Source organism: Dermacentor variabilis, chromosome 5 (genome assembly GCF_050947875.1).
Source record: "Dermacentor variabilis isolate Ectoservices chromosome 5, ASM5094787v1, whole genome shotgun sequence".
In the NCBI taxonomy this organism is placed as follows: Eukaryota; Metazoa; Arthropoda; class Arachnida; order Ixodida; family Ixodidae; genus Dermacentor; species Dermacentor variabilis.
The window spans coordinates 52,427,471-52,452,085 of record NC_134572.1 but is presented as its reverse complement, the minus strand read 5'-3'; the positions used below and the strand labels follow the sequence as shown (position 1 = coordinate 52,452,085).

Here is a 24,615-nt window from a genome sequence, read left to right as displayed (position 1 = left end):
AATGTGTGCGAATAACGATTTGCAAGCTCTGAGAGATTGTGTTTTTCTAGCATTTTCACAGGTCACAGTGTCTTGTTCAAAATATAAGTGCATTGTCGGTACTAGTTTAGTTTATCAAGAAGTGGGTTACAATTGCTGTCCGAGTAACCTAGCCGTGGAAGAAGTCCTGCCAGCCTCAGAACTCCATTCGCTATCCTTTGCGGTGCTTATTCAGCTTTCCTCTGACAGTTTGTCCAGCTGCCTCACCTACCTGACATGGCTTTTGGCATGAAAAATTCCACCTTTTAAAACCTTTGTGCCTCATGGTCTTTGCTTCTTAGTTATGCTCGCCTCACAATACACTTAGGAAGTGGCCCTCGTCAACACAGCTAGCCCACTACTGCATCCGGCATTCAATACTATGTTTCACACACTTCAACACCCAAGAAATTTTCTCTGAGCAATAAAATATATTAATTTTTCATTGTTCAAGTTTTTATAATCCACACACAAAAAAAAGAACTAAGTTATGGGTCATCTCGTACTGATCACAGCCAGAAAGTTGATGTCCCATTTCCCACAGGAATTTTTTTTACTCATTCATACTGAAGTTCGCCAATGAATAAAAATGTTTGCCACCTCCGTTGTCACCATTTTCAACGCTTCTGCAATTAAATTTGTTGTTGAAAATTACTGTGTGTAGTTATTAACAGTATGCATATATACTTTTGTCCACCACTTCCTTCTGTAAAGCAGTGAAGGTACTGGAACAAATAAATTATGTTCTTAAATTGGACAATACCCTTTTATACCAATAACATGTAAAAAAGTTCATATCACTGTGCCACACACAGAAAGAAAGACCAGACTATCTAAACAGGCATGTTCAAAATAAACAGTTTTTATTTCTTTTGCCACATTAACTAACTCATTTAGTAGACAATGCAAAAGAGAAAAAAAAAAAAAACAGTAGCCTTCTTGTACATGGTGCTGATACTCGAGGATCTGTAGCAAATGTACGGTTTGTTTCCCCTCAAACATTGCCTCATGGTGAAACATACATCCTTCAAATGACCTCATACTTGTCCACTATGAGGTATGTGTTGAGCGAGTGCTTCACAGGTGTCTCGTCATCCACTGACACCACATTCACAACCTGCAGAGAGAAAGCACACAAGTGTTAAGGTTAACTGCAAGATGTGTGGTTGCACCATACGATGTTTCATTGCAAAGATTTGTGGTTTGAACAAGCACGCAACACGAAAGAGGAACGAAAAAGACAACAATAACACAACCCTTGCAAACTGAAGTGCGTTTTCTTTTTTGCAATAAGAGATGTCCTTTTCTTTGCACCTGTATGTGTTTTGCATGCCTGCCTTTTCAAACAACTCGATTTTTCGGTTATTTTGATCGGGTCCCAGCAGGCACGCATACACTTACATGGTCCCAAACTCGTTACTTCAATCCTAAAATTGGTCTTTGTCAGATAATTCAAACTTGACTGGTCAGCATGGTCAGCTGGTTACCTGACCCCATTAGGGACCCCTTTAGCGGCAACATCTTTCTTGCAGAAGCTTAGGGCACTACAGTTAATGTGTTGAACAAATGTAATCTTCCACTGGAAGTGCCTATTTTTGGCCTGCCTTAAGGAAAATCTTCAAGTGCATATGGTAGCTCACAGTGAATTATTAGTTTACCCAATTCTAACATGTGCCTTCCTTCCTTTTTTTTTTTAAACCAAGAAAGTTGGTCCTAAATTTGCTGGCACAGTGTAATCGGACACAAAACCAAAACCATGTTTGCAACTAGGGTTGCCAACCTTCCTGAATTTAGCTAGACAGTCCCGACTTTTAGCTTTTTTTTCTATTATAAGCAGCAATCAATAAGCCAGATATCTTTCTTATAATGCCTGACAACGCGATTGCACATCCTCTTTTGACACCATTTGCACTGTCAAACAGAAAGTAGGTTTCATTTTTGTCACTGTTCCAATGCTGTTGTAGGTACTAACCATTAACGGTACCTCTATCTGAATCGGTAGCCACGTTACCAGGCAACTACTGCACCTTTCTTGTAAATCATGACATGGAAGGTCAAAAACAACTGCGCAATGTTGTTTGAACATACAAACTGGCCGCTCCTAACACTGACAGGGCTGGTCGTTGTGAGCAGCACAGCCCCGAGGTTCCTTAACATGCATCTAAATCTAAGTATACGAGCATTCTTATGTTTTTTAAGCAGATATATAAATCAAGAAGTTTTTTTAAAGTTCAGCCCCAAACACACACCTCTTGTGGGACATATCTGCACTTAATTAATGATGATTTATCTTTAGACGTAATACACAAACAGCACAAAACATGGAACAGTGAAGTCTGACAAGCAACAGCATTTTCTTCTTTTTAAGATCTGCTGGCTCTGCTGTTACTAATGTCACCTGCTTCAAGAACTTGTACAATAAGCTTGCTCCAAGCAAGTATCTGTCCACCCTTTCACAGAAGACTTCCAAGGGTATGATTGGAGACTGATGAGCAAAAGCTTTTCATAAACTGAATTTATTTTTCATAAAACTCGACGAAACGATAAAATCATAGATTGAGCCTGAATTCATAAACTTTACAGAAAATACATGAGTTGGCAAGTATGTATTCATTACACACTGCTATTGACGAGATAGATTTTAATAAACTTACTTCAATATGTTGAATAACTCGTTATATCAGTGCTTACTATGTCAAGGTTTATTGTACAAGAATGAAAGCAAGCGCAGTTGCAAATCTGCCAATGAACGGGGGAAGGCCGAACATACATACCCGCATGTCACAGTAGAGCGTCTTGGAAACAAACTGGACCTGAACCGGGTAGAAGTCGTTGGGGCGGCCAGGTGCGGAGAACTCCATGCTGCCCGCTTTGTTGGAGGCGTCAATCAACGGCAGCTGCCACTCGAGCACACCTCGCCTGCTGTCGTGGTGGTAGTCGCCGTCGCACTCGTTCACCACCACTGATCCACTCCCGTGGCTACTGCAGGGGTTGCCATAGGAAAGCACACGTGTTTCAGACAGCAGCAAGTCTTTCTGAAAACTTCACAGTTTGAAAGGCAAGCCCAGCCAGGGCACTTTAAAGCTGCAACCCTAGAAGACGGCCCAGAAAAGAAGACTGCGCATGTTAAAAAAAAAATAAGCCATTCTTTGTTAATACATGCTTTTAACAGTTACAGATTGGTTTAGTGGATCTTTGAATAGACAATAGAGGTTCGGTCAACTTTGGACAACACACCTTAACAAAGCTGTGTTAAAGGTAATTTTTTATCATTCATGGTAACTCACACTAGTGTTAATAAACCTGAATGACAAAATAATAGCTGTTTCATAGAACTGCATATTTTCCAGCATTTGAACTTCAAGCAGCATTCGTACAGGTTTGCAAGACAAACATCTTACAAACAAAAAGGCCCTTTCAAGGAATTTTCAGGAATACCGTGGCTCACAATGTCATATTTACTGCGCTTTTCACTTCTTTTCTAACATATGCATTACATTAACGGTACAGCATAATATGGCTTAGCCCTCATGTCGACTGTCATGAAGCTTTTTGTGTGCCAAGGAAGGGTGTTGGCTAGCTACAGCAGCTGTCATACAACAAGGGGCATGAAAAAAATCTGTGAAGGAGTACGTTTACCTAGGTCAATTAATCACAGGGAACCCTGATCATGAGAAGCAAATTCATAGAATAATAAAAATGGGTTGAATTGCGTACAGCAGACATTTTCAGCTCCTGACTGGAAGCTTACCATTATCATTGAAAAGGAAGGTGTACAATCAGTGCATTTTACCAGTGCTGACATATGGGGCAGAGACTTGGAGACTGACAAAGAAGCTTGAGAACAAGTTAAGAACCGTGCAAAGAGTGACAGAAAGAAGATTGCTAGGCATAACGTGAAGACACAGAAAGAGAGCGGTATGGATCAGAGAGCAAACGGGTATAGACAATATTCTAATTGACATCAAGAGTTTTAGAAAAAATTGAGCTGGGCAGGTCATGCAATGTGCCGGTTAGATAATTGTTGGACCATTAGGGTTACAGAATGGGTAACAAGAGAAAAGAAACGAAGTCGAGGACGGCAGAAGACTGGGTAGAGCGATGAAATTAGGAAATTCGCGGGCGCTACTGTAGTTGGAATTTGTTGGCGCAGGACAGGGGTAACTGGAGATCGCAGGGAGAGGCCTTCGTCCTGCAGTGGACATAAAACAGGCTGATGATGATGATGAAAAGACATGCCCTGAACGTGCACTGTGACTGGCCGAAAGCAAAATGACAGGTGGCACAAAGGGAACCGAAATGAACGACTGGGCAAGGCTGGAAAGAAAGCAACATCAGATGTGGGAAGTGAACCAGCACCTGTTTTCCTCTCATCCAATGTGGGGATTTCTAGCTTTGTGCGAATCGTACCAAACGAAACGCATGTACTCTAGTGTTAGCTCTAAATTTTAGAAGCATTGTTTTACTGAAGAGTCTGCCAGGACCAAGCCCGTCCGCACTGAAAAGCGGGTTGCATACCGAAGTTCTTTTTCTATTACCAAAGAATTCACGGGTTTTGAAGAGCGAGAAAGAAATCCACGACTTTCAAGGCCTTCAAAGCACGATATATTCAATTTCAAAGGATTCATGGACCTGAGCACACTCCGTCAAGAATGTTTCACACAGCTCTCACCTATAGTTTTTTCAAAATCAAGATACACTAAATCAAACCTCAGCATGCGAGTATCTTCAGCATTTCAAACGTTCTGGGCAAAGGACTGCGCCATAACTACTAACAGTGGTTAAAGGAAACTGCTTACCTGAGCGGAATGCTGATGACCACGTTGTTCAGCTCCAACTGCTCCTGCTCCAGCTCATATTCAATGTTGACATCGCAGTTGTTGCCACCAGCTTCGGACACCCAGCAGTTGACTGCACCCATGCATTTTTCAAAAGGCAGACTCAGAAGTGAAATATGGGGAAGCTGAATACCAGACTAGACTTGCAGCTCATGACCAATGAAAAATGTGAATGCCATCTAAAACATTACAAAAATGGGCAGTTTTGCCCTTCGGGCGAAAGCGATAGCATTGTTCAACGGTGCAATCGAGCTCGTTGGTCAGTGTTCGAACAACACGCAAAGCGACATGTTGGCGCAATGCAGCAACTGAGGTAGCCGCTGCTGTGCAGCTGTAAACAACACCTCGGCAGCTACCAGGCATCTCACCATGCTGGTGTGAGGAGTGCTGCTAGCAGCGTTGGAAGCAATGTGTGTCAATGGTGCACGAGAAGCATTCTACGGAAAACCATGCCCTTTTATGGCTTCAAGTTTACTCTCCTCTCAAACCACTATGTGCACCATGATGACGTATGCACAAAGCTGCAAAGCAGGATCGCAAGTGTTTGCGTGCACAATGCTGCCCTCTTTTTAACACCGAAATGCACAGCGTGCCTCTCTCTCAACTCTGAAGACCTTCTAACCCTTCAAGCACAAGCTGTGCATGCATCATCAACCATGACGGCACAGCAGCTCCAGTGTCGCAAACACACCTTGAGAGTCCATACAAATTGCTATCGCAATAAATGAAAACACTATGAGACAGAGAAGTACTAGTGTGGCTGTTAGGCCAGAATAATGCAATGATTCTCATCCATCGCTTATCCAGTTTTTGCTATTACTGGACCGAGTGGTAGCCCCATGTCCATTATTGCTAGAATCTACGGCAGCCTGAAGTGTAGATAAAGCAAATGGAAGAGAATCGCACCAAAAGAATCATTACATTCATTCTTCGATGCTACTGACATAGCTTTTGACAAATAAAGAATGTGGCTGTCAGCTAGAACAACCATACTTAAAGAAAAAGCAAAAGGGCGGCTTCTTGCTTGAGAAGCAAGTAGAGTATCGTTATTAATTAGAACAAAAAATAATGTGCACGTGTATAAAACTGGAAGCAAGCTTTTCAGAAGCAGTCACATCTGCAGACTAAAGTAAATGCAGTACAGTGTTTTTAACTGTGCCAATTTGCCACCTAGCAAAACAAGCTTGCTTTGTGCTGTCTTGCACGAAAACACTCGTACGCTTATATACCTGAACACATCGTATGTCTTAACGTCATTTAGGATGATTGTGACTGAAGTCAGAGCATTGGCGCATGCACTATTTACTTTATTCATCAGCTATACACATGACATAGCCAATCAAACATACAATACAGTCCATTCTTAAAGGGAACACCTAATTAGCATTAAACAAACATAACCTAAACGCATTGTAAACTTCAAAGAAAAAGATTTGCTTGATGCGCCACCGTAGGTAAGTCTATACAGTTAAACACAGTTATAACGAAATTGCATCCGACATGAAAATACTTACCTTATACAGGGTGTTTCACATAACTTAAACCAAGGATTTAAAAAAGTGGTTAACCACAACTGAATGGAACCAATGACATGGGTTTGCCGTCATGTGGCACTTCTTAGGTTTTTTTAATATTGTGCTAAATTGGTTAATTAACTAAGATAAATTATGCAAAATTTTTAATATTCCCTTTAGGGCCAAGTGTGTTTTGTTATGTTGCAGAGGGCATTCCAAAACGACCAATCCGATTTTTTGGGGCAACGCACATGCTGCATGGCAATTTTTTCTGGCATTTAAAGAAAGTCTGCAAAATATTAAATAAGACCACTTGACTGCACTCATGCACTATCATATTGCAGCGCTCTCAATTGTGCGTCGAGCCTTTCACTTATCAGGGACGACGGTGCTTCATTTCCATGTGCCACTGTCAAAGGCGCTGACGCCCTGTGAAGTTGATGGCAAGAGCCGTGGCCGCTCACTTCACCGGTCGTGCGCACGGTTCTTTTGCTCAAAACACAGTTGAGAGCGCTATAGGAAGTGAGGCTCATATGCACTGAAATCAAGTACCTTGACAGAAAGGTGCCAAGGAAATGACCCTGCTATAGACAAGACCTGTTGCAAGCAGGTTATGTATCTACAAAAAATGATGATAAGGTTTAAACATGTCTTTTAGAGGCGGGATAAATGAAGAGAGGGTCAGGATGCTCCCAGCTCTTTAATGAAAACTGCTTAGTTCATCAACCTCTTCTGCATGTCACAAAGCCAGCTTGTGCAATTATAAGTGGATCGCTAGGTTAAGCAAGAGGACAGTTCACAAATTACCACCTTTTGAAAGCCTCATGCAAAGTGTGTTGGACCATTAATTCACCGTGCATGCCAGTTACTCTCAACTCTCAGACAGCTGCCCGGTCATGCGGGAGAGCTTTACTCTTATCTTATGACACTGAGAAGTATAACATCATTTCTGGTAAATGGGAAGATGACAGATGTACAGTTGTGTGCAATATGACTTGCAACACCCTTGTTTGTGGCCGAAGGGGCTCCAGGGCTGCGCGGCAACTCTGACATGCGAAATAGCAGTTTAATAAATACAACTAATTGAAGCTGTGTTTTGGTCCGGAACTTACCCCGTGTCTGCACGGCCATACAGTCTTGGGGCCCCTCCGACCACAGGCACCAGTGTCATATTGCACGTGACTGTACAAAATGCTGCATATTTCGCTGCATATGTTCGGAAAAAGGTATTGCACTCACCGCTGCACTGTTCTTGCTGCTGACACAATTTTATGCTTGTGCTATTGCGGTAGCAGCTCGCATCCCCAGAAATTCAAACAAATTTGCACTTTTTCCTTAAAAACCAGGAATCAACTGAGGCAAGTGTTAGACTGAAAGACGTGAACTTCAACATGCGATCCTCCTGCAAAATTTCAGCAAGAATAGTACAGCGGTGAGTGCAACATCTTTTTCAAACATACATAGCGAAATATGCAGCACCCTGTACAAGGCATCACCAGAAATGATGGCATGGAGTCTAGGATCTCGCTTTCTTTTTTTCTTCCTTATTGGCCAATACCAGCACACTTCAGCTTAGAAATTGACAAAAGTGGCTTAGTCTGCTTGCTAGACTGAAATTTGTCTTTGGTGCTAACTAAACACTACTCAGTTGAGCTCAGCAAGTATCAGGTTACCAGCCTCACCCACTGGCAAATGGTTAACTGAACTGACTTGTTTGCCAGGTGCAAATAAACGCAGCTGCACTAGACTAGTGCTTTGCAGCCTGTATTGAAGAACAAGACATTGAAGCCAAGAACAAGTGCACTTGGCCTTTCTATCTCAACACAGGTTGTGACTAAAGCCCTGACTTGAAAGAAATGAGCTCACCCAAGAACTGCCATGATCGGCTCTCTAAGCTTGACTTGTCACTCAACCTCACTCTTGAGGTTGAGTGAGAAGTCACGCTTAGAGAACCTCATTCTTCTCACTCTTGAGCGTCAAGTTCCTCTATATAGACAAATCTACAGTTCACCTAACGAATCTGACAGATATTTGCTTGCTGTAAGCATCATTACAAGTAAGTTCTAGTTTAACACGGAAAAAAAGAAATTCGGCAGCTTTGCCTGAAGGCAAAGCGTTGAAGGCGATGGCAAGCTTTAGAGTTGTGCTGAAGGTGCTGTAGAAGGCTGGTTTGATGAGGAGCCCTGCCAACAGCATAGCAGACGTTTCATCTCGATAGTGCATGATACGAGACTGTAGGAAAACCATCGGCGCACGTAGGCGCCAAAGAAAGAATTAGATGGATTTACCTTAACGTTTACTGCTCGTTCTGCTCAGACCAGTGTTTGCACTACTGTGTGGTTTGCACACAGCTGCTCAACAGGAATGCTAATGTTTATGCGCATAGTGCTCATGCTAACAGCAGAAGACAGAACGCTGCATTTGCTCGGGCAGAGTCGACCGAGTGCAGCGTGACGATGAACGCACTTGGCTTCGTCGCCTTTGCAGTCAAATGCATTGTTGCGTATCTAGATACCTTATAACCGTCCTTGCACGGGCTGTGGATGAGCGTTTATACCGTGACAGCATGACAATGCCAACTACGATGCCAAAAACATGCATCGAGTGTTCGTACAATTGCTATCACAATAACAAGGCAAAGCAGAGGCAGCACGCACTGGAAAGGGGCACCATCTTCTCATCCTGGGTCTGGAAGCGCCACTTCAGCACGCCCACGTCAGAGTTGATGGGGAATGGCTTGGTCGGGTTCTTGAGGCTCACCTGTTGCGAGCTCTTAAACAGTTCCTTGTCGATGTTTGGGTGCGTCTGAGACAATAGAGACATAGTTGGCAGTCAAGCATTCTGGCTGACAGCGTCATTCAATGGGAAGCATCATAAGAACTACCAGTCAGACACGCCTGCCCTAGCAACGAAACCATACTCGGTGACAACCTAAGGATTCAGTATGAGCTCCACCCACAACACCACACTGCAATAAACCGGCTGGCAATTTTTGTTGAGTTTTTGACACAAGACTAATTTTCCTGCTGCATGTAGTGCAGTAATACTTGCCTCACCTGTTCACAGCAGCCTCCCCGACAGATTGGCAATGTTTTGTTACTATGTTCAAAAGTGTTACAGGGGCCCCCTTAACGACCACCGAAATTTTAAGCGTCATACCAGATCTTGCTTAATTTCTCGTACGTGAGAAGCATGTGCAATGCTGCAAACCTACAACAAACATGGCAGTCGCGAACAATAACTTGTCACCGGTTGCCTCGATTTCATGCCATTTTTAAAGCAAAGCTTTCTTTGTGGAGTCTGAAAGGTTTTGATGCTGCGTTGGTTGGACTGTGTGGATATCAGTGCGCTGGCAGCCTCGTCCCACTGTGGGCAAAGTTATCGTCGACACGGCATGAGAACGTATCATTGTTCACCAACTCTCAAATTTAACGAAATGAAAATTTTCTCTGACTGCCCGATAATATGTAAATCTTTACAGCCCTTTCTGTGTAAGAAAAATCGGATGGCAACTGTATTCATTTGCAAAAATGTTGAATTTCAGTATAATGAAATTTCGACGAAAAAAAGTGCTGATTTTACTGACTGTTATATCAACTGCCTCCTTTATATCCTATTATACTCGTTATAAGCGTCAACAGATTCAATCATTACCTGTATTTGGACGCCCTTGTCATCATGGTTCTCAAAGATGAGTTTGATGCGCCCAAACTGCTCATCTGTGATGCGGAGTGTCACCAGCCCATGCACTTCTAGGTTTTGCAGGCCACCATCACGCAGCGCCGTCAGGGTGACCTTTTCTTCTATGTTGAGGCTCACCCTGCATGGGCAAGGCAGTGATATGTACCTGCTGCCTAAAAAGGCAACACCCATGAAGCCACTGAAACCACATATAGACTGCTGTAAGTTGGGAAAGAATGATGGCTGTGGCATGCACCTGGGCCCATTTTACCAAGGATTCAGCCAAACCAAGATGGGCTGTGGTTACTTATGTCCTTTTAAACACTGTCCTAGTTAGATAAAAGTTAGTCCCTAAATTTCTTTTTTGGTTTCTCTTTGTTCTGTTAGTGTGAAATGAAGACTTAACTGAATCGTATGACATTACTGAAAGTTAGGTAAGGGAAAACAGGGAATGCTAGAAGGTTTTTAAGGGTGTGCAAATATTCTAAATTTTGTAATAATTAATTGAATACAGTCCTAATAGATTCGGTCCTCAAATTGAGTGGTTGCTGCTCGACTAGGTTTTCGAAGAATAGTCTCTATTCGAACATCTAAATATATTTCGAATACAATCAAATCTTGTTACTATGAACCCCACATTAACGAATTTCTCAAATTTACGAATATTTTAATGATCCCTGCCAGATTGCCTATATTTTAAATGTAAAAATATTTCAGAACTACGAATTTCAATACAGTGCATATTTCGGAATAACGCACATAGTTTATTGCCCCCTTTATAACCGAGGAACATCAGTATTATGAATTTGGCTAAAAGTAACAGCGTCGCAACTCTCATGTGAAACAGAAACCGCGAGTGCAGTAGCTATCATCATCACCATGTTGCAGTAGCTATCATCATCATGTCGAGTGCCAACTGCTTCACCACAAACTTCACGACAAAGGTTTGGTGATCACGTGAGATCCAACGATGAATGCAGCTAGCGATGGCGCCAAGAAGAAGCGAAAGTAGTTTTCGCTGCAGGACAAATTGGGCGTATTGCAGGAAATCGACACAGGGAAAAAGCAAATCAACATGTGCAGACAGCGTGGCAATGCCCCATGGACTGTCACGATCATTTTGAAAGACTGAGACAAGATTGTCAAGCTTCACCGAGAATGGCAACCCGCTCCTACGAGGAAACGGCTGCGACTGGGAAACTTTTAAAATATGGACCAAGCTGTTCCTACGTGGTTCAAAGATGCCAGACTACAAAACATTCCCATGTTTGGCCCAATGCTCCAAGAAAAAGCCCGCGAAATTGTCAGTGCATTTTCAATAACTGGGTTCGACGCCAGTGCGAGTTGGCTTTTTTGTTTCCGCCAAAGGAACGGAATAACTTGGCAGGTAGTCTCGGGCGAGGAAAAGGCTGCTGACAGAGAAGGCGCGGATTCCTGGCTCAATGATCGTTTTCTAGAGGTGGCTGAATCATACTCTGAAGATGACATTTTCAACGCGGGTGAGACCACATGTTTTTATCAGCTCCTGCCATACTGGACGATGCACTTCAAAGGGCAGCAGTGCAAAGGTGGGACGAAGTCGCATCTTCACGTGACAGTCCTGCTCTGCTGCAATGCAACCGGCACAAAGAAAATTAAACCTCCCGTCATCGACAAGTATGCGAAGCCTCGCTGCATAAAAAATGTCATGTCGTTACCGCACGATTACGAGCCTGGATGACCAGAGAACTCTTTTTCGAGCGGCTCATCAAACTCCACGACCAAATGAGGAGGGATTACCGAAGAATTCTACTGGTTGTCGACAACTGCTCTGCTCACATTGTGAATGTTCGCTTGACGCATGTTTGCTTGGAGTTTCTGCCGCAAAACATAACGTCCTTGCTGCAACTCCTAGACCAGGGCATTATAAAGAGTGTGAAAGCAGAATTTTGTAAGCACCTTATGCAGCAGTTTATTATGAACCTCCACCTAAAGCAGCTGACTGCAGTCAATATTCGTCAGGCAGCAGAAATGCTCATAGGAGCTAGGTGGAATTTGAAGGCGTTCACCATTAGCAACTGCTGGCGAAAAGCAGGGCTTGTCAAAGCGCCTGTACAAAGGTGACCAACAACAACCCAACAGACCTGTGGACTGAGGTTGCGGAACTGCCGCCCGCGGTCTCTTCCTTCGACGACTACGTGGAGAGTGACAGCGCAGCACTAATAGTGGCGGACCTGACAACCGAAGAGATTGTTAACTGTGTTAACGTCTCCAGTGAAGATGATGACATGAAGGAAGACAACTGTGGGTCACCGAACACAGAAGATGAGATCCCGTCGAACACTGATGTTTTAGTCACATGAACAAAGTCTGCACTTTCATCGCTCCATGCAATGATGTACCTGATGAGGCACTCGGCAAAATGATAGATGTAGAGGCATTCCTAATCGGTCATGCGTGCTGCCCACATCAGAAGAAAATCACTGCTCTCTTCAAATAAAGCAGCTTTGAAGTGAGTGAAACATTTTTATTTGAGAGTATGCTTGTCTGCACACGCGTCTACTGCCAAGGTACGTCATTTTCATTCCTAGGTTTGTCCACTGGCTTATAACCGCAAGTTTTTCATTACAACAATATTTCAAAATAATGAACGATGTTCGGCGGTCCCGCATGATCCATTATATTGAGATTTGACTGTAGTATGCATCTGAATACTTTTCATCATAGAGTGTAAACGATCAAACATGAAGTTGAAGCTAAAATGCAATAACTTTCATCCCATCCACAGTGGACTGCATGACTCATACAGCCAGACTTGTCTAGCTAAACATGACCAGTTGCAATAAAATGTTTAGCCACACCATTCGGCAGTAGGTAGCGTTTGCTACTATTTATACACTCAGCACTTTTGTGCTCTTATTGGATTAAATATGAATATGTTTAATTGCACAATACTTTAATAGCACACCATCTGTCACAACTACTTGAACTAGAGGAAAAGCATATTTATTATTATTATAATTATTACATTTTCTTTTTCTTTGCTCTGCCGTTGCCACAGACTACACACATTTCTTATTTGGCAGTGATGGTATACACAGGCATTGACTGGCCAACAAGGTTGCTCAAAGAGTCCTCAGTTTGTGAAAAAACTGCTTTTTAGTTTATTGTTCCTAATGCCCCTTCCAGCATCCTTTATAATGTGCAATGTAATGACAAAAATTTCTAATGCTGCAAATACCAAGATGTGAAAATTATTTGATATTAATAGTGTGAAGGCTGCACATTATCCACAAACAATGAGAAAAACATTAAATTTTCGGTTCGCTGCTAGCGTTATTTTCAAGAACTACTACTTCCACACCCCTGTTCGTTTTCCTTATCTGCCAGTTTAATGAATACTAGAACAATTGGATTGCCACATGGTCTGTGCCTTCTGTAATGAACAGAGATGTACTGAACTCAAAATTCAATAAAAACATGGTGAGAGAAAAATGTTCCCGAGGATTTCGCTCTCCTGAACTATCAGATGATGACATAAAGGTAAGCTTTATACTAGCTACATGGTGCAATATGTCCGTCTTTAAAAAAGGGAATTACAGTAGTGGAAAAGCAATGCCAAAGTGCACCAAGAGTGGCCTTTTGCACCATCTTCCTCCAAACAACATTTTAATTGTGCCAAGCCTGCACCAAATGAAACAAAAGAATGACAGGCTCGTTCCATTGCACGGAAGGTCGATTCAACAGAGCGGCGTCGGCCAGAGCCACGGATATAGCCAATATTGTTGGTTCTTTGTTTCCTGTTTTCGGCCTTTTGCTACAATGCTCTGTGGCGGATAAACCAATGTAAATGTTCCACGGCACAGTTATGCAATAGGAATCGTGCATGTTAGAAGAAACCTGTGGATGTCTTCCCTGTTGCTTCGGTTTAATTGGGCATGTCCTTGGCCATGGTATGGGCATGCTCTAGTTCCCCAAACTGTGCTATTCTTGCTCGTTTGAAGCGCACCAAATGCGCAATGCCTGTTACAACTCTAAATAATAGAAGTGGATTTTAATGCGAACAACACGCAGGTAGAGGCATTCTATTAAATATAAATGAGATTAGTTTGTTCATTTTCAGCCCTAATACCTTAATGATGAGCACGAACAAACTCTGATATATTTATTGACTACTTAAGTTGAAATTGAGAATGTATGTGGCATGCAGGTTTACGTTGGACACTGCACCAGTGAAGGTATAAACAGGCATTGACTGGCCAACAAGGTTGCCATTCTAAACTTTATATGATAATGCATGATCCTGTATGCTCAAAGAGCCCTCAGTCTGTGAAAAAACAGCTGCTTAGTTTACTGTTCCTAATCATCAAAAGCAATAAGCATCAAAAGTTCAGATGGCTCTTCAGCCACTGGAATTACTTTATATTTCAGTGCATAATAAATTATGGATATGGAAACCTCTTCCGCACTTATGTCCAATGCTCAATGAAAAAAAGTTGGTGCTCACGCTTCAGTTGTAGCCGGCTGTGGAATGTTTCGGGCAGCTGCTGAAGAAGACGGGGATTTGGCAGATGTTGCACTTGAGATGGCTGTCGCAAGAAAAAAGCAAATATTCAGGAAAAACAGGTATCAACAAACAAAAAACCCGTACAACTGTTGCTCACACAGCAAGGACACGATAGATCAAGGCTGGAGGGTAAGCAGGGTGCATAAACATCATGCTGGAATCCAATAATGACTTAGTACACAGCCTAGCCAAGAGCGACTGTTCAAATTAGTGGTGCACCATGCCTGCCAGAAACGGACTAGGATCGCATACCTACAGCTACATACTAATTATATTAACCCTGCTGACACAATAAGCTTCAAATTCGTTAAACACATTAATCCGAACGAAATCCACATATGTTCTGCATATGCATCCACATAACTAATATGATAGTGAACATTTAGCTTTGCCTACAAAAGGCCATAGTGGCTCAGCATTTACGTTATCGTAAAAACATTTGAGACGAAATGTTCAGTGAGGAAGTCACTCAGCACACACTTGTTTCTTGAATTTCCAACTTGGTCTCTATCACAAGTCTTTTCATTCCATATAACATGACGCCAGCTTATTAAACTAGCAGACGTTCACAGGCCATCCGAACATTATGATCCTGCCAAAAGCCCACACCGCTATGTTTTAACAATCATTTTTTTTTCCGCAGAATTGCACAAGACTGGAATAGCTTTGTGAAACAAACTGGACTGATTATCAATCTGGTGTGCACTTCATGTCAGCCACCGAGTATGGTAAAATGGAATTAAAATAGAATTCTAAGGTCCCACCTGCCAGAACCATGATATGATTATGAGGGATGCCATAGTAATATTAATAATGATTAATTATGACCACTGGTTATTTAACATGGACCTGAATCGAAGTACACAACCATTTTTGCCTTTTGCCTCTATCGAAATGTGGCTCTGCAGCTGGGATCGAACCTAGACCTCCGAACTCAGCAGCACAATGCCGTAGATCAAGTGTGCTGGCTCATCCTTGTAAAAATGTCATCAACAACTTCGCTCTTCCTGTGCCTGCCCCTCAGATAATGTCTCAGGATGGGACGCTTAGGGTATGAATCAAGTATTATCCTATGTTCACTCACTTAATGCCCCAGGATGGGACCCTTAGGGTATGAATTAAGTATTATCCTATGTTCACTCACTTTCACCCTCCTGCTTGAGCTGATCGGCAAAAGTGTCCCATTCTCGGTGCTTGCTGCCCAGCTTGAGTGCCTTGTTAGGCCCACTGCCGCCCGTTGGGCGACTAGGCTGTAGGTATGTGGAGGGTTTAGGCGATGACGGCTCACTGAGCGTGTCTGGCGACACGGCTGTAGGTGTGAAGCCCGAGCCCGAGCCAAAGCCTGTGCTGAAACCACCAGGCCGTGCACCACCTCCTTTGCGTGCCTCCTGCCGTGCCCTCTGCAGCTCCTTGGCCTTCTCTTTCATCTTCAGTTTGGCCTCGCGCTCTTGCGTCTGCACAGGATGGCACAATGCATTCAGCTCTGAAAGGAGCAATTTGACCAGCAGTACTGATTTTGCAAAGCAGTAATTTGGTTAAATTGCATTAAGTATGCCTTTCATTATCAGCAGCACTGCTACAGTGCTTTTCCTTACAGGTGCAAGCAGAAATATCACATTCCCTCCTAACGACCTGCCTCCTGAACCTGCATGCAGCAGTACCCCATTAATGATCAGGTCTAAACGTCGCATCAAGAAGCCATGTACAAAATTTCCATCACTTGCATGTTCAAATGGTACAGACACAATACTAAGGAAGCATCGTAAGCAATGTAGAGTACGTCCCCATTTGTTGGTAGCTAAATGAGTTGCAAGACTCATTTTCAGTTCACTTCTAGAAATCTTTCAGAGACGCTAATACAATTTAGCTCCCCACATGATTAAATCTCTCTTTACACAGATTACTTAAAGGGACCCTGAAACGATTATTACGATTTTGCACAAAGGCACCTAGTCGTTAGAGTAGGTCCTTCTTATCATTAATTAACGCATCTAAGTGCTCTGCGTAAAGTGTGTAACTTATTATAATGTTTTAAAAATGTACATCGCTGCCGATCGCAGCACACTGCTCGGCGGAATTTTCAGCCGCTCCTACCCATATGACGTAAATCACCCAATTGACGACAGTTGCGTGAGCTATCCGATTGGCTGCCCAGGGTACGTCATCGATAATTTTTCCACCTTTATGGTGAACAAATGATGTTTGTAATAGTTGGAATGTTAGTTAATTTGTTTCTATAAAAGAAAGTAATAGAAAGAGAATGCACCAGAACAATTTCTCACTACACTTGAGCACTTCCGGCACACAGCAAGCGACCCGCCGTGGTTGCTCAGTGGCTATGGTGTTGGGCTGCTGAGCACGAGGTCGCGGGATCGAATCCCGGCCACGGCGGCCGCATTTCGATGGGGGCGAAATGCGAAAACACCCGTGTGCTTAGATTTAGGTGCACGTTAAAGAACCCCAGGTGGTCAAAATTTCCGGAGTCCTCCACTACGGCGTGCCTCATAATCAGAAAGTGGTTTTGGCACGTAAAACCCCAAATATTATCACACAGCAAGCGTCGTCTGCTTGTGTTACAACACGCTCCATTTTGACAAGAGCTTCACGGTCAGAGTCGGTCTCAGTCTTTTCGCGAGCACAATGATTAGACTTTGTTGCGTTGTGGACTGCAAACGTAGTGAGTGGCAATATGTCAAGCTGCAACATCGTGTCCCTCTGCAAGGCAGCAGACGAATGGACTGGCTGCAGCGCATCGTACCGCCACTATCCAATCGGCGTCAGGATTTGCGCATTTGCGGCCATCATTTTATAACGGAAGATTACTAACGCAATAGCATTTCGCAAGTCCGGTATTAGGGTAAATGCAAGCGCAAGGGGACGGGGCCTGGCCGTTTGACTGTGTCGTCATTTTACAGGATGAGCAGAAGCGCAAATGTGAATGGTCTGCACGGTGGAGCCACCTGGTGGCACAGAGCCCAACCACACACAACAGCAGTAACAAACTTTCTTCTTTGCTGCTGGTGTTAATTTTTCACAAGAGTGTAATCGTTAACACGTTTTTGTAAATGTTTAAAATGTTTTACACTTGATTTGAGCAGTATTAGCTCTTTGTTTGGCTGGCTCTGTACCAAGGGGTGGCTGGACCGTAAAGACCGCTCAGGCAGCTCACATATGTCTATGCAAAGTTCCTTCATCAGCTTGAGTTTATGCCTCGACCGTTCTGTCGAAACGCCCAGCCTGTCTGTGGTTACCGGAATACCAGACGCGTTCGGCGCTGCAACAGAATGCTCGCAACGCACGCTGCTTCAATAGCTCTCGCTTGGGGTCAGCTGCTAAGCAGCTGGCAGAGAGTTTGGAGAGGCTTCGCGCGCGCGCTGCTAGAGAACTGGAAGTTGATGACACAATGTGCCATCATGACACAGAGCCAGTGAAGATGGAGCTTAGCCCCGATCACTCGGCGAATGAGTTGAGGAGGAAATGCATGACTATGGAGGAGGGTAACTTGTAATCGTCCGTAGCTCTCTTAATATGAGACATTTCACAGAAATTGCGGTGCAAATGATTAACTTTAGCTGTACCCTACGCGTCTAGAAAATTTGTCCAAACCGTTTCACGGGCCGTTTAATGTAAATGTAAGGGGAAGGAAGGAAGTGCATTCCAATAAGCCCTATATGATATAAAATTTTCAGTTCACATGAAGTCCAATACGGGTAAGAGAATCACTTTGCCCACCTGTCGGACAGCCTGGTAGACCTTTTCCTCATGCGAGTCCATTTCAACAAACGTGCGGATCTGGGCCAGGTTGACGCTTTCCCTGTAGCCTAGGGCCACAATCTCATCAAAGGCAAAGATGAGGTTGAATGCCTGCTCTGCCACCTCTTGTTCATCCAGGCCACGGCAGTACTCAGGCAGCACACGGGAGAACAGCCGCAGGGTCTCCAGGTCCTATCATCGCACCGAAATAGCAACGGAAGTGATTACAAGATCAGGGAGAAGGAGTTACGTTCTCCACCACTCAGAGACAAGTGAAGATACTGAAATTAGTAATTACCAAGCTAAACAAATTGCTGCTTGCCCTTTAGTTTTATGTGTTCTCTCACTTATTCCATGTGCCATTGGGCAACTCTAAAGCACGATACACATAGCAACAGTGGTGTTTCTATACCTTGCGATGCAAGATCCAGTACAATGCTCTACTATAGAGGAAGGAACCCCCTGACATCACGCCTTTGCATTCCATTCCGTAAATGTACTTGAGAACGCAAAGTGAACATGCTGTAGATGATAAGCATCAATCAATATTGCAACAATGCCTTTGGAACAGTGCCGTCATAGAAAGACACATCCAAAGGCTGTGGAGACGGCATCACCAAGCAGTTGCTTGAAGGTATGGGCATTCAGAGTATGTTTATAATCACCGCTGACATAAAAAATCCCATGATACACAATACCTAACCGTTTGGTTAATACCTGCTGCTACATCATAGCTACTCATTTTTCCAGCAGTCATCTTCCTCTTTTCTTTCCTTGTATATCTGCTGTGCATAAAGCCATCTTCTGGCGATGCAACCCGTAACAGTGCATAGCACAGAATAAGTAAACACTTATTCTTGAAGCACTATTCATTACAACATGCCTACCACTTTTAGGTCATACATACTATGTACATATTTACTTTTACATACTATGTACATACATACTTTTAAGTCATACTACTATGAGAAGAAGAACTGCAAGCATGAACTTGAGGCCTGAACATTCTTCTTTCTTTTGCTCTACTGTAGAGCCTCAAATGTTCACCTTCCGAAGTTAAAAGTGAACTTTCAAAAATTCCTTACAGTCCTGTGTGAATTATCAGTACAATTGTAGTGACTGCTGTAGCCGAGGGCAATTCTCACCATTATAACATTTTCTGACATCACACCAACTATTGCCATTGGGTGGGCACTATTAACTGGTTGCTATTTTCCCAGATAGTTAAGAAGCAGTCCACTGTTAACTTATCGAGAGCTTTGCTAGGGCCTGGCTTTGAACCTTTGCTCTCAAAGCAAGCAATTACAGTGAAACGGCTTGATAACAAAGTGCTTGGGGCTTCTGAAATTATTTGTCATACAAGTCCCTTAATCCTTCATTTTACAGGTTATTTCGTTGTATAGGCATTCGTTGTAGGGGGCACTCAACTGTATCGGAAGGAGTAGGGTGAGTTAGAACATGCGCAGCCTATCACCAATTCAGCATTGCTCCAACAGTTCAGGTGACCCTACGTGATATTTTAAGAGTAAAGAAGTATAAACAACAGTGGTTACTTCACATATTAACACAAATTTCTTACACATAGGTTTTAGACTTTGCAAACTGATGCAGGTATTATAATGAACACTCTTTATATTTGGTCTATATGGGCCACTGCAGACAATACAACAAGTGCAGACTGCAGTCTAGAGATTATGTTAGGAATCCAGACCTCTACAAGCAAGAGCTTGCACAGAAACAGATGCTTTAAGTGAATCAATGAAGCCATGGCGGCCGTATTTCGATGGGGGCGAAATGCGAAAACACCCGTGTACTTAGATTTAGGTGCACGTTGAAGAACCCCAGGTGGTCGAAATTTCCGGAGCCCTCCACTATGGCGTGCCTCATAATCAGAAAGTAGTTTTGGCATATAAAACCCCATGATTTTTTTTTAATTCGTGGGAAGACCAATGGTTGCATATCACCAGAGCGACAAATTTTCTGCTAAAATTACTGAGTGTGCCATGCTCTACCAATACATAAGACAAAGCCACTGGCACTTTCTGTGCGTTTATAAACACTTATTTAAATCAGTGGAAACCAGTGCACAAGAAAGCTATTGCTTGTTAACCCCATGTATGAACCACAGCAATCAGTTTTGCAAATATTAAACACGAAATTGTTAGAGGCTAAGGCATGTTTTGTCCAAGCTTTTGCACCATCTCGGCTGTCATCAAACCCTAGCTCTCACTAGCTGTCGGATAACACAGCAAAGAAAAGCAAATTAGCCACATGTATTTTTTAGCATAGTCACCTCGAGGATGTTGCTGGCACGTGTGGTCAACAGCAGCACATAGAGCTTGTCATGTGGCTGGTATACGTAGCGCACACTCTCAGTCTCCACAAAGGTGTGCTGCCTTCCGGCACCCAGCAGCTTGGGGAATGCTAGAAGAAGGCCCTCCACCCGAGCGCGACTCATTTCCACGAACTGCCGAGACACAATGACTGCAAGAAATGATGGTGACAGCACCAGGAATGGTGTTTCTTTCGCTTCTCCATAGCAAAGACATTTCATTAATTTGTCTGGCTCTCATTGAAAACAAACTTTCCTGAAACTTACTGACAATGCACTTTGCTGCTTGCTGTAGCGTGGTCCAAGATGATCACAATACTTCATACACCGGCTGTGGTGGCGAAGTGGTGTTGTGTTACTAAGCCCGAGGGTGTGGAATCGAATCCTGGCCACGGCAGCCGCATTTCGATGGGAGTAAAATGCAACACGCTTGTGTACCGTGCATTGGGTGCACGTTAAAAGAACCCTAGGTGGTCAAATTTAATCCCGATTCCCTGACTGCGGCGTGCCTCATGAAGAAATTGTGCTTTTGGCACGTAAAACTGCAGAATTTTAATACTGCATACAGAATTTATATTTGTTGTAACAATAAGATTAGGTTAAAAGACGTGCACTAAAATCATTTATACTGCTGCCGTTTGAACACATCACAAGTTTCAAGATCAAAAGGACTGTTCAAAACGTGAAGCGATATTAATAGTATGCACTGCAACGAGTGGTTATAACTCGAAAAAACTTACCCTTCCCGGCTTTAGTCATCACGGCGGCTGCCAGGAGCACCTGAAAATGCAAGTGAGAACTAAGTTCACTGCAGATTAGAAAAAGGGCGCTGCCTCTGGTAAGCGCATTCAGTGCGCAGCTGTCATAAATTTGTTCGTCGATTGAAAGCATATCGCTATCACGTTACAGCCGTCAGGTGTAAGAATTTATAATTTCTCGCGCGAACGAATTCCAACACTGAGACCCTGCAATCCGGACCCGGATGAATACCGAACAATCCTGAACACATTTTTTCCCCCTTCTTATTCAGTCCAATCTTCCTCTGGCTGACAGTTGGTGTCGACCTGCGGCCAAAGACGCGGAGCCTGCCCGAAAGTGACGAGAGCGGTGGTAACTTTTCCCACAACGGAAGAAACCGTCACAGTTTCACCTTAAAGTCTTCCAATTAAATACCTATTCAATCAGAAAGTAATTGAACCGCAACTGCACGCAACTCGAAACTCGGCGTACACATCTAAGGTCACGATCAGTACCGCCGACATGCAACTATTGAACAATAACCTAATACCTACGATACTGGGTTGGTATATTAAGTACTTACGAGCACTAACTTACCATTTTGAGCGATTTTTTATGGCGGTGCTGCGTATGTAATCACTGACACCGGCCCTTTCCTGTGAGCTTCGAAGGATGTCTACTTCAAAGCTCCCTTCTGGAGGTACGCTGCGTAGATGAAAACAAGCAAACAATATAAAGAACCCCTCTGACACTTCACTTGATTCATTTTACAAGTTATAAAATTCTCATTGTAAGTATACTGGCAAAGAAACATCACCTGCATTAGCAGCCAACCCCAAATATTACACGTTTGCAGAGCGAGCGATGGTTCCGGATCCGGAAATTGATCTTACGGATGAGGGTTGCTAGACGAGCGTCGCTTTATGACGTTGTACTCCGATAAAATTATGGTAGAAGCTGACAATAGATCGCGCGCTTGTTTCCTATAGTCGATTATCGGTTGTTGTTTTTTGTTTGCTTCTATTGGCGAATAGAGCTTAAATTGATGGCTTAAAGCGCGTTAGACTTAAACTATGGTGTGTGATACGGTGCTGACCATGGTGCTGACCAAAGTTTAAAGGAATCTAAAAAACGTTGGTGCTGACAGAAGAAAGACAGAGACGTTCATGATATGATAGAAAAGCCAGAAAAGCTGAGAAAGGCCGTTCAGAATCAGAATCAAAGTTCTTAAATGAGAGTGAAAAAAAGAGAAATGTGCTGCCACAGTGGTTGGCACTGTGACTGTACCACTGTACCGCAACGATGCTCAGCTGTGCTAAAGTGACCGTGATTTTTTTTATCAAACTCCACTGATGCGGCCTTATAAGCCACACCTGGTAGCCGTTTACGAATTTCAATATCTCTGCGGGCTTGTCTGTCACGCAGTGGACTTTACTCACCCTTTCTTAGCATTACGGGTCTCACGAAGCCCTTCCCATGGTAAAACCAAATAAGTTTCGAGCATTTGAAATCGGAACCACATGGCAACAGGAACACACTTTTCGAACACAGTAAGAAAACGTTCGGGATCTGTAGATAATTCTATAATGAACACGCGAACTAAGTGTCATTTCCCTGTGTGCAGCAGGAAGCCCACAATTTCGCTCTCTCTCTCGTAGGCCCCGGCCGTCTATTTCGCCGCGGTTTATGACGTCATACACGTACCACATTGTAGCCCCTAGACGCCGGCTGTTCGTCGATTGCTCATTACCATGAATCACTCCCGATAGAAAGCTCTCACTCCTCCAATCTACAGTGCACCGCGGGAAGAAACGCTGTGTCTGAAGGTACGTCGGACGTCAAGAATGAAAACTTTCTCGAGCCTGCGGCGTTCGTGCTGAGTCATGCAGGCGTGCCGGATTATGACTTTCTCGCGCCTGACTGTGCTCTACCTTCAAAATAACCACTGATTTTCCCGGGGAAGCAGTAGGGGCCGTAGTAGAGACCGGGCCCGCTCTCCTGGAGCAGTGTCTTCGCTGGTGCCAGGCTTTTCGTATGCTGCTCTCCGTGACATTCAAAAGCATCTTTAAACGCTTCCGTTTGACTTAAAACGTCCTTCTGCAAAAACATGTACGTATTGCATGATCCCATTGCACTGACAATGGGCATACGGGTAAGCAAGACGGCGCTTCGAAACCACAGGTTTTAAACGTGACACACTGTTTTTGAAGGTCGAGCAAGCGCCATTTTGAATTTCCACTTGCTTTTGCGCCGAAGACGTAGCTCTCGCGGCAGCGAGCGCGCGCCAGTCGAGCCCGGCCTTTAACCCGGCCGTGCTCAGTCGCGGCTCTCGCGTCCGTAGCTTGCTTGTGGACACCATACAGGCGCTGCTGCAGATGCTAGGAAAGGAGGCAGAGGCGAAGGGACGCATTTGGCGCTATTTTAGTTTTTAAGCATGAAGTGCTTTTAGCTCCCGTTGTCGGCGACTTTCCAGTGACCTTGAGCCTCCGGGCAAATTTGCGAGAACAGAACGGGATCATCCGAGCGACCAGTTAACACATAAAATAATGCGGTCTCTGGCTTCCAACCCTTTGTACGGGACCGCACTACATATGCTAGTTACTGCCCAAACAAGTTACAAAAAATATTGCCTCCGAGTTCGTAATGTTTGTTCACAACATTACTCAAACTGTAAGTTCTAGTACGCTGAAGCTTTATTTGTCATTTCCAATAGCGACGTTCTAAAGCAAGATACAAGGTACTATACACTTAGTGGTCATCTTCTGGCGCTGGACGTCAGAGGCCCGCGAGTTCCGCCGTTCCGCGGCACGGTTCAGTTAGTTGGTTAGTTAAGTAAGTAAGTGAAGTAAGTGAAAGTGGTCCTGATCCCTTCTAACTCAGGGCAGGCGTTTGTCAACGGCACAGGAGATGTTGAAAGTACGAACAGGAAAGAAAGTAAGGAGAGAAAGAACATAAAACACAGTTTTCTCATAGTCTGTGAGTCCGTCTGGTTGGTCCGGTTCGTGTATTCTAGGCTCCAGTCGCCTCGGATTTCACCAAAGCCACGACGATCCTATCCGCCAGCCACGCAGGTTCAAGTCAGCGCGTCCCAGCCGCGTCGCATGATCATTGCGTCATCTTTCATGGGTTTCGCGTCATCTTGAGAGATGGCGCCACGCTGTGTGGCGCCTCCTTCAGGCGCTTCTACCCGCCGCG

At 43.8% G+C, this 24,615-nt stretch overlaps 1 protein-coding gene across 1 annotated transcript; it reads right to left on the bottom strand.

Annotated features, from left to right (window-relative positions):
• Positions 1 to 860: 860 nt before the first annotated feature.
• On the bottom strand, positions 861 to 22,321 carry deltaCOP (coatomer subunit delta). The gene is made up of 12 exons (XM_075692481.1): positions 22,238 to 22,321; positions 22,018 to 22,125; positions 21,423 to 21,462; positions 20,644 to 20,834; positions 18,330 to 18,542; positions 15,742 to 16,051; positions 14,538 to 14,619; positions 10,025 to 10,190; positions 9,028 to 9,175; positions 4,818 to 4,929; positions 2,793 to 3,000; positions 861 to 1,135 (listed from the first exon to the last, which is right to left on the bottom strand). Exons 2-12 carry the CDS (start codon positions 22,018 to 22,020, stop codon positions 1,046 to 1,048), a joined length of 1,563 nt encoding a protein of 520 aa, XP_075548596.1. The 5' UTR covers positions 22,021 to 22,125; positions 22,238 to 22,321; the 3' UTR covers positions 861 to 1,045.
• Between the last annotated feature and the right edge of the window lie 2,294 nt (positions 22,322 to 24,615).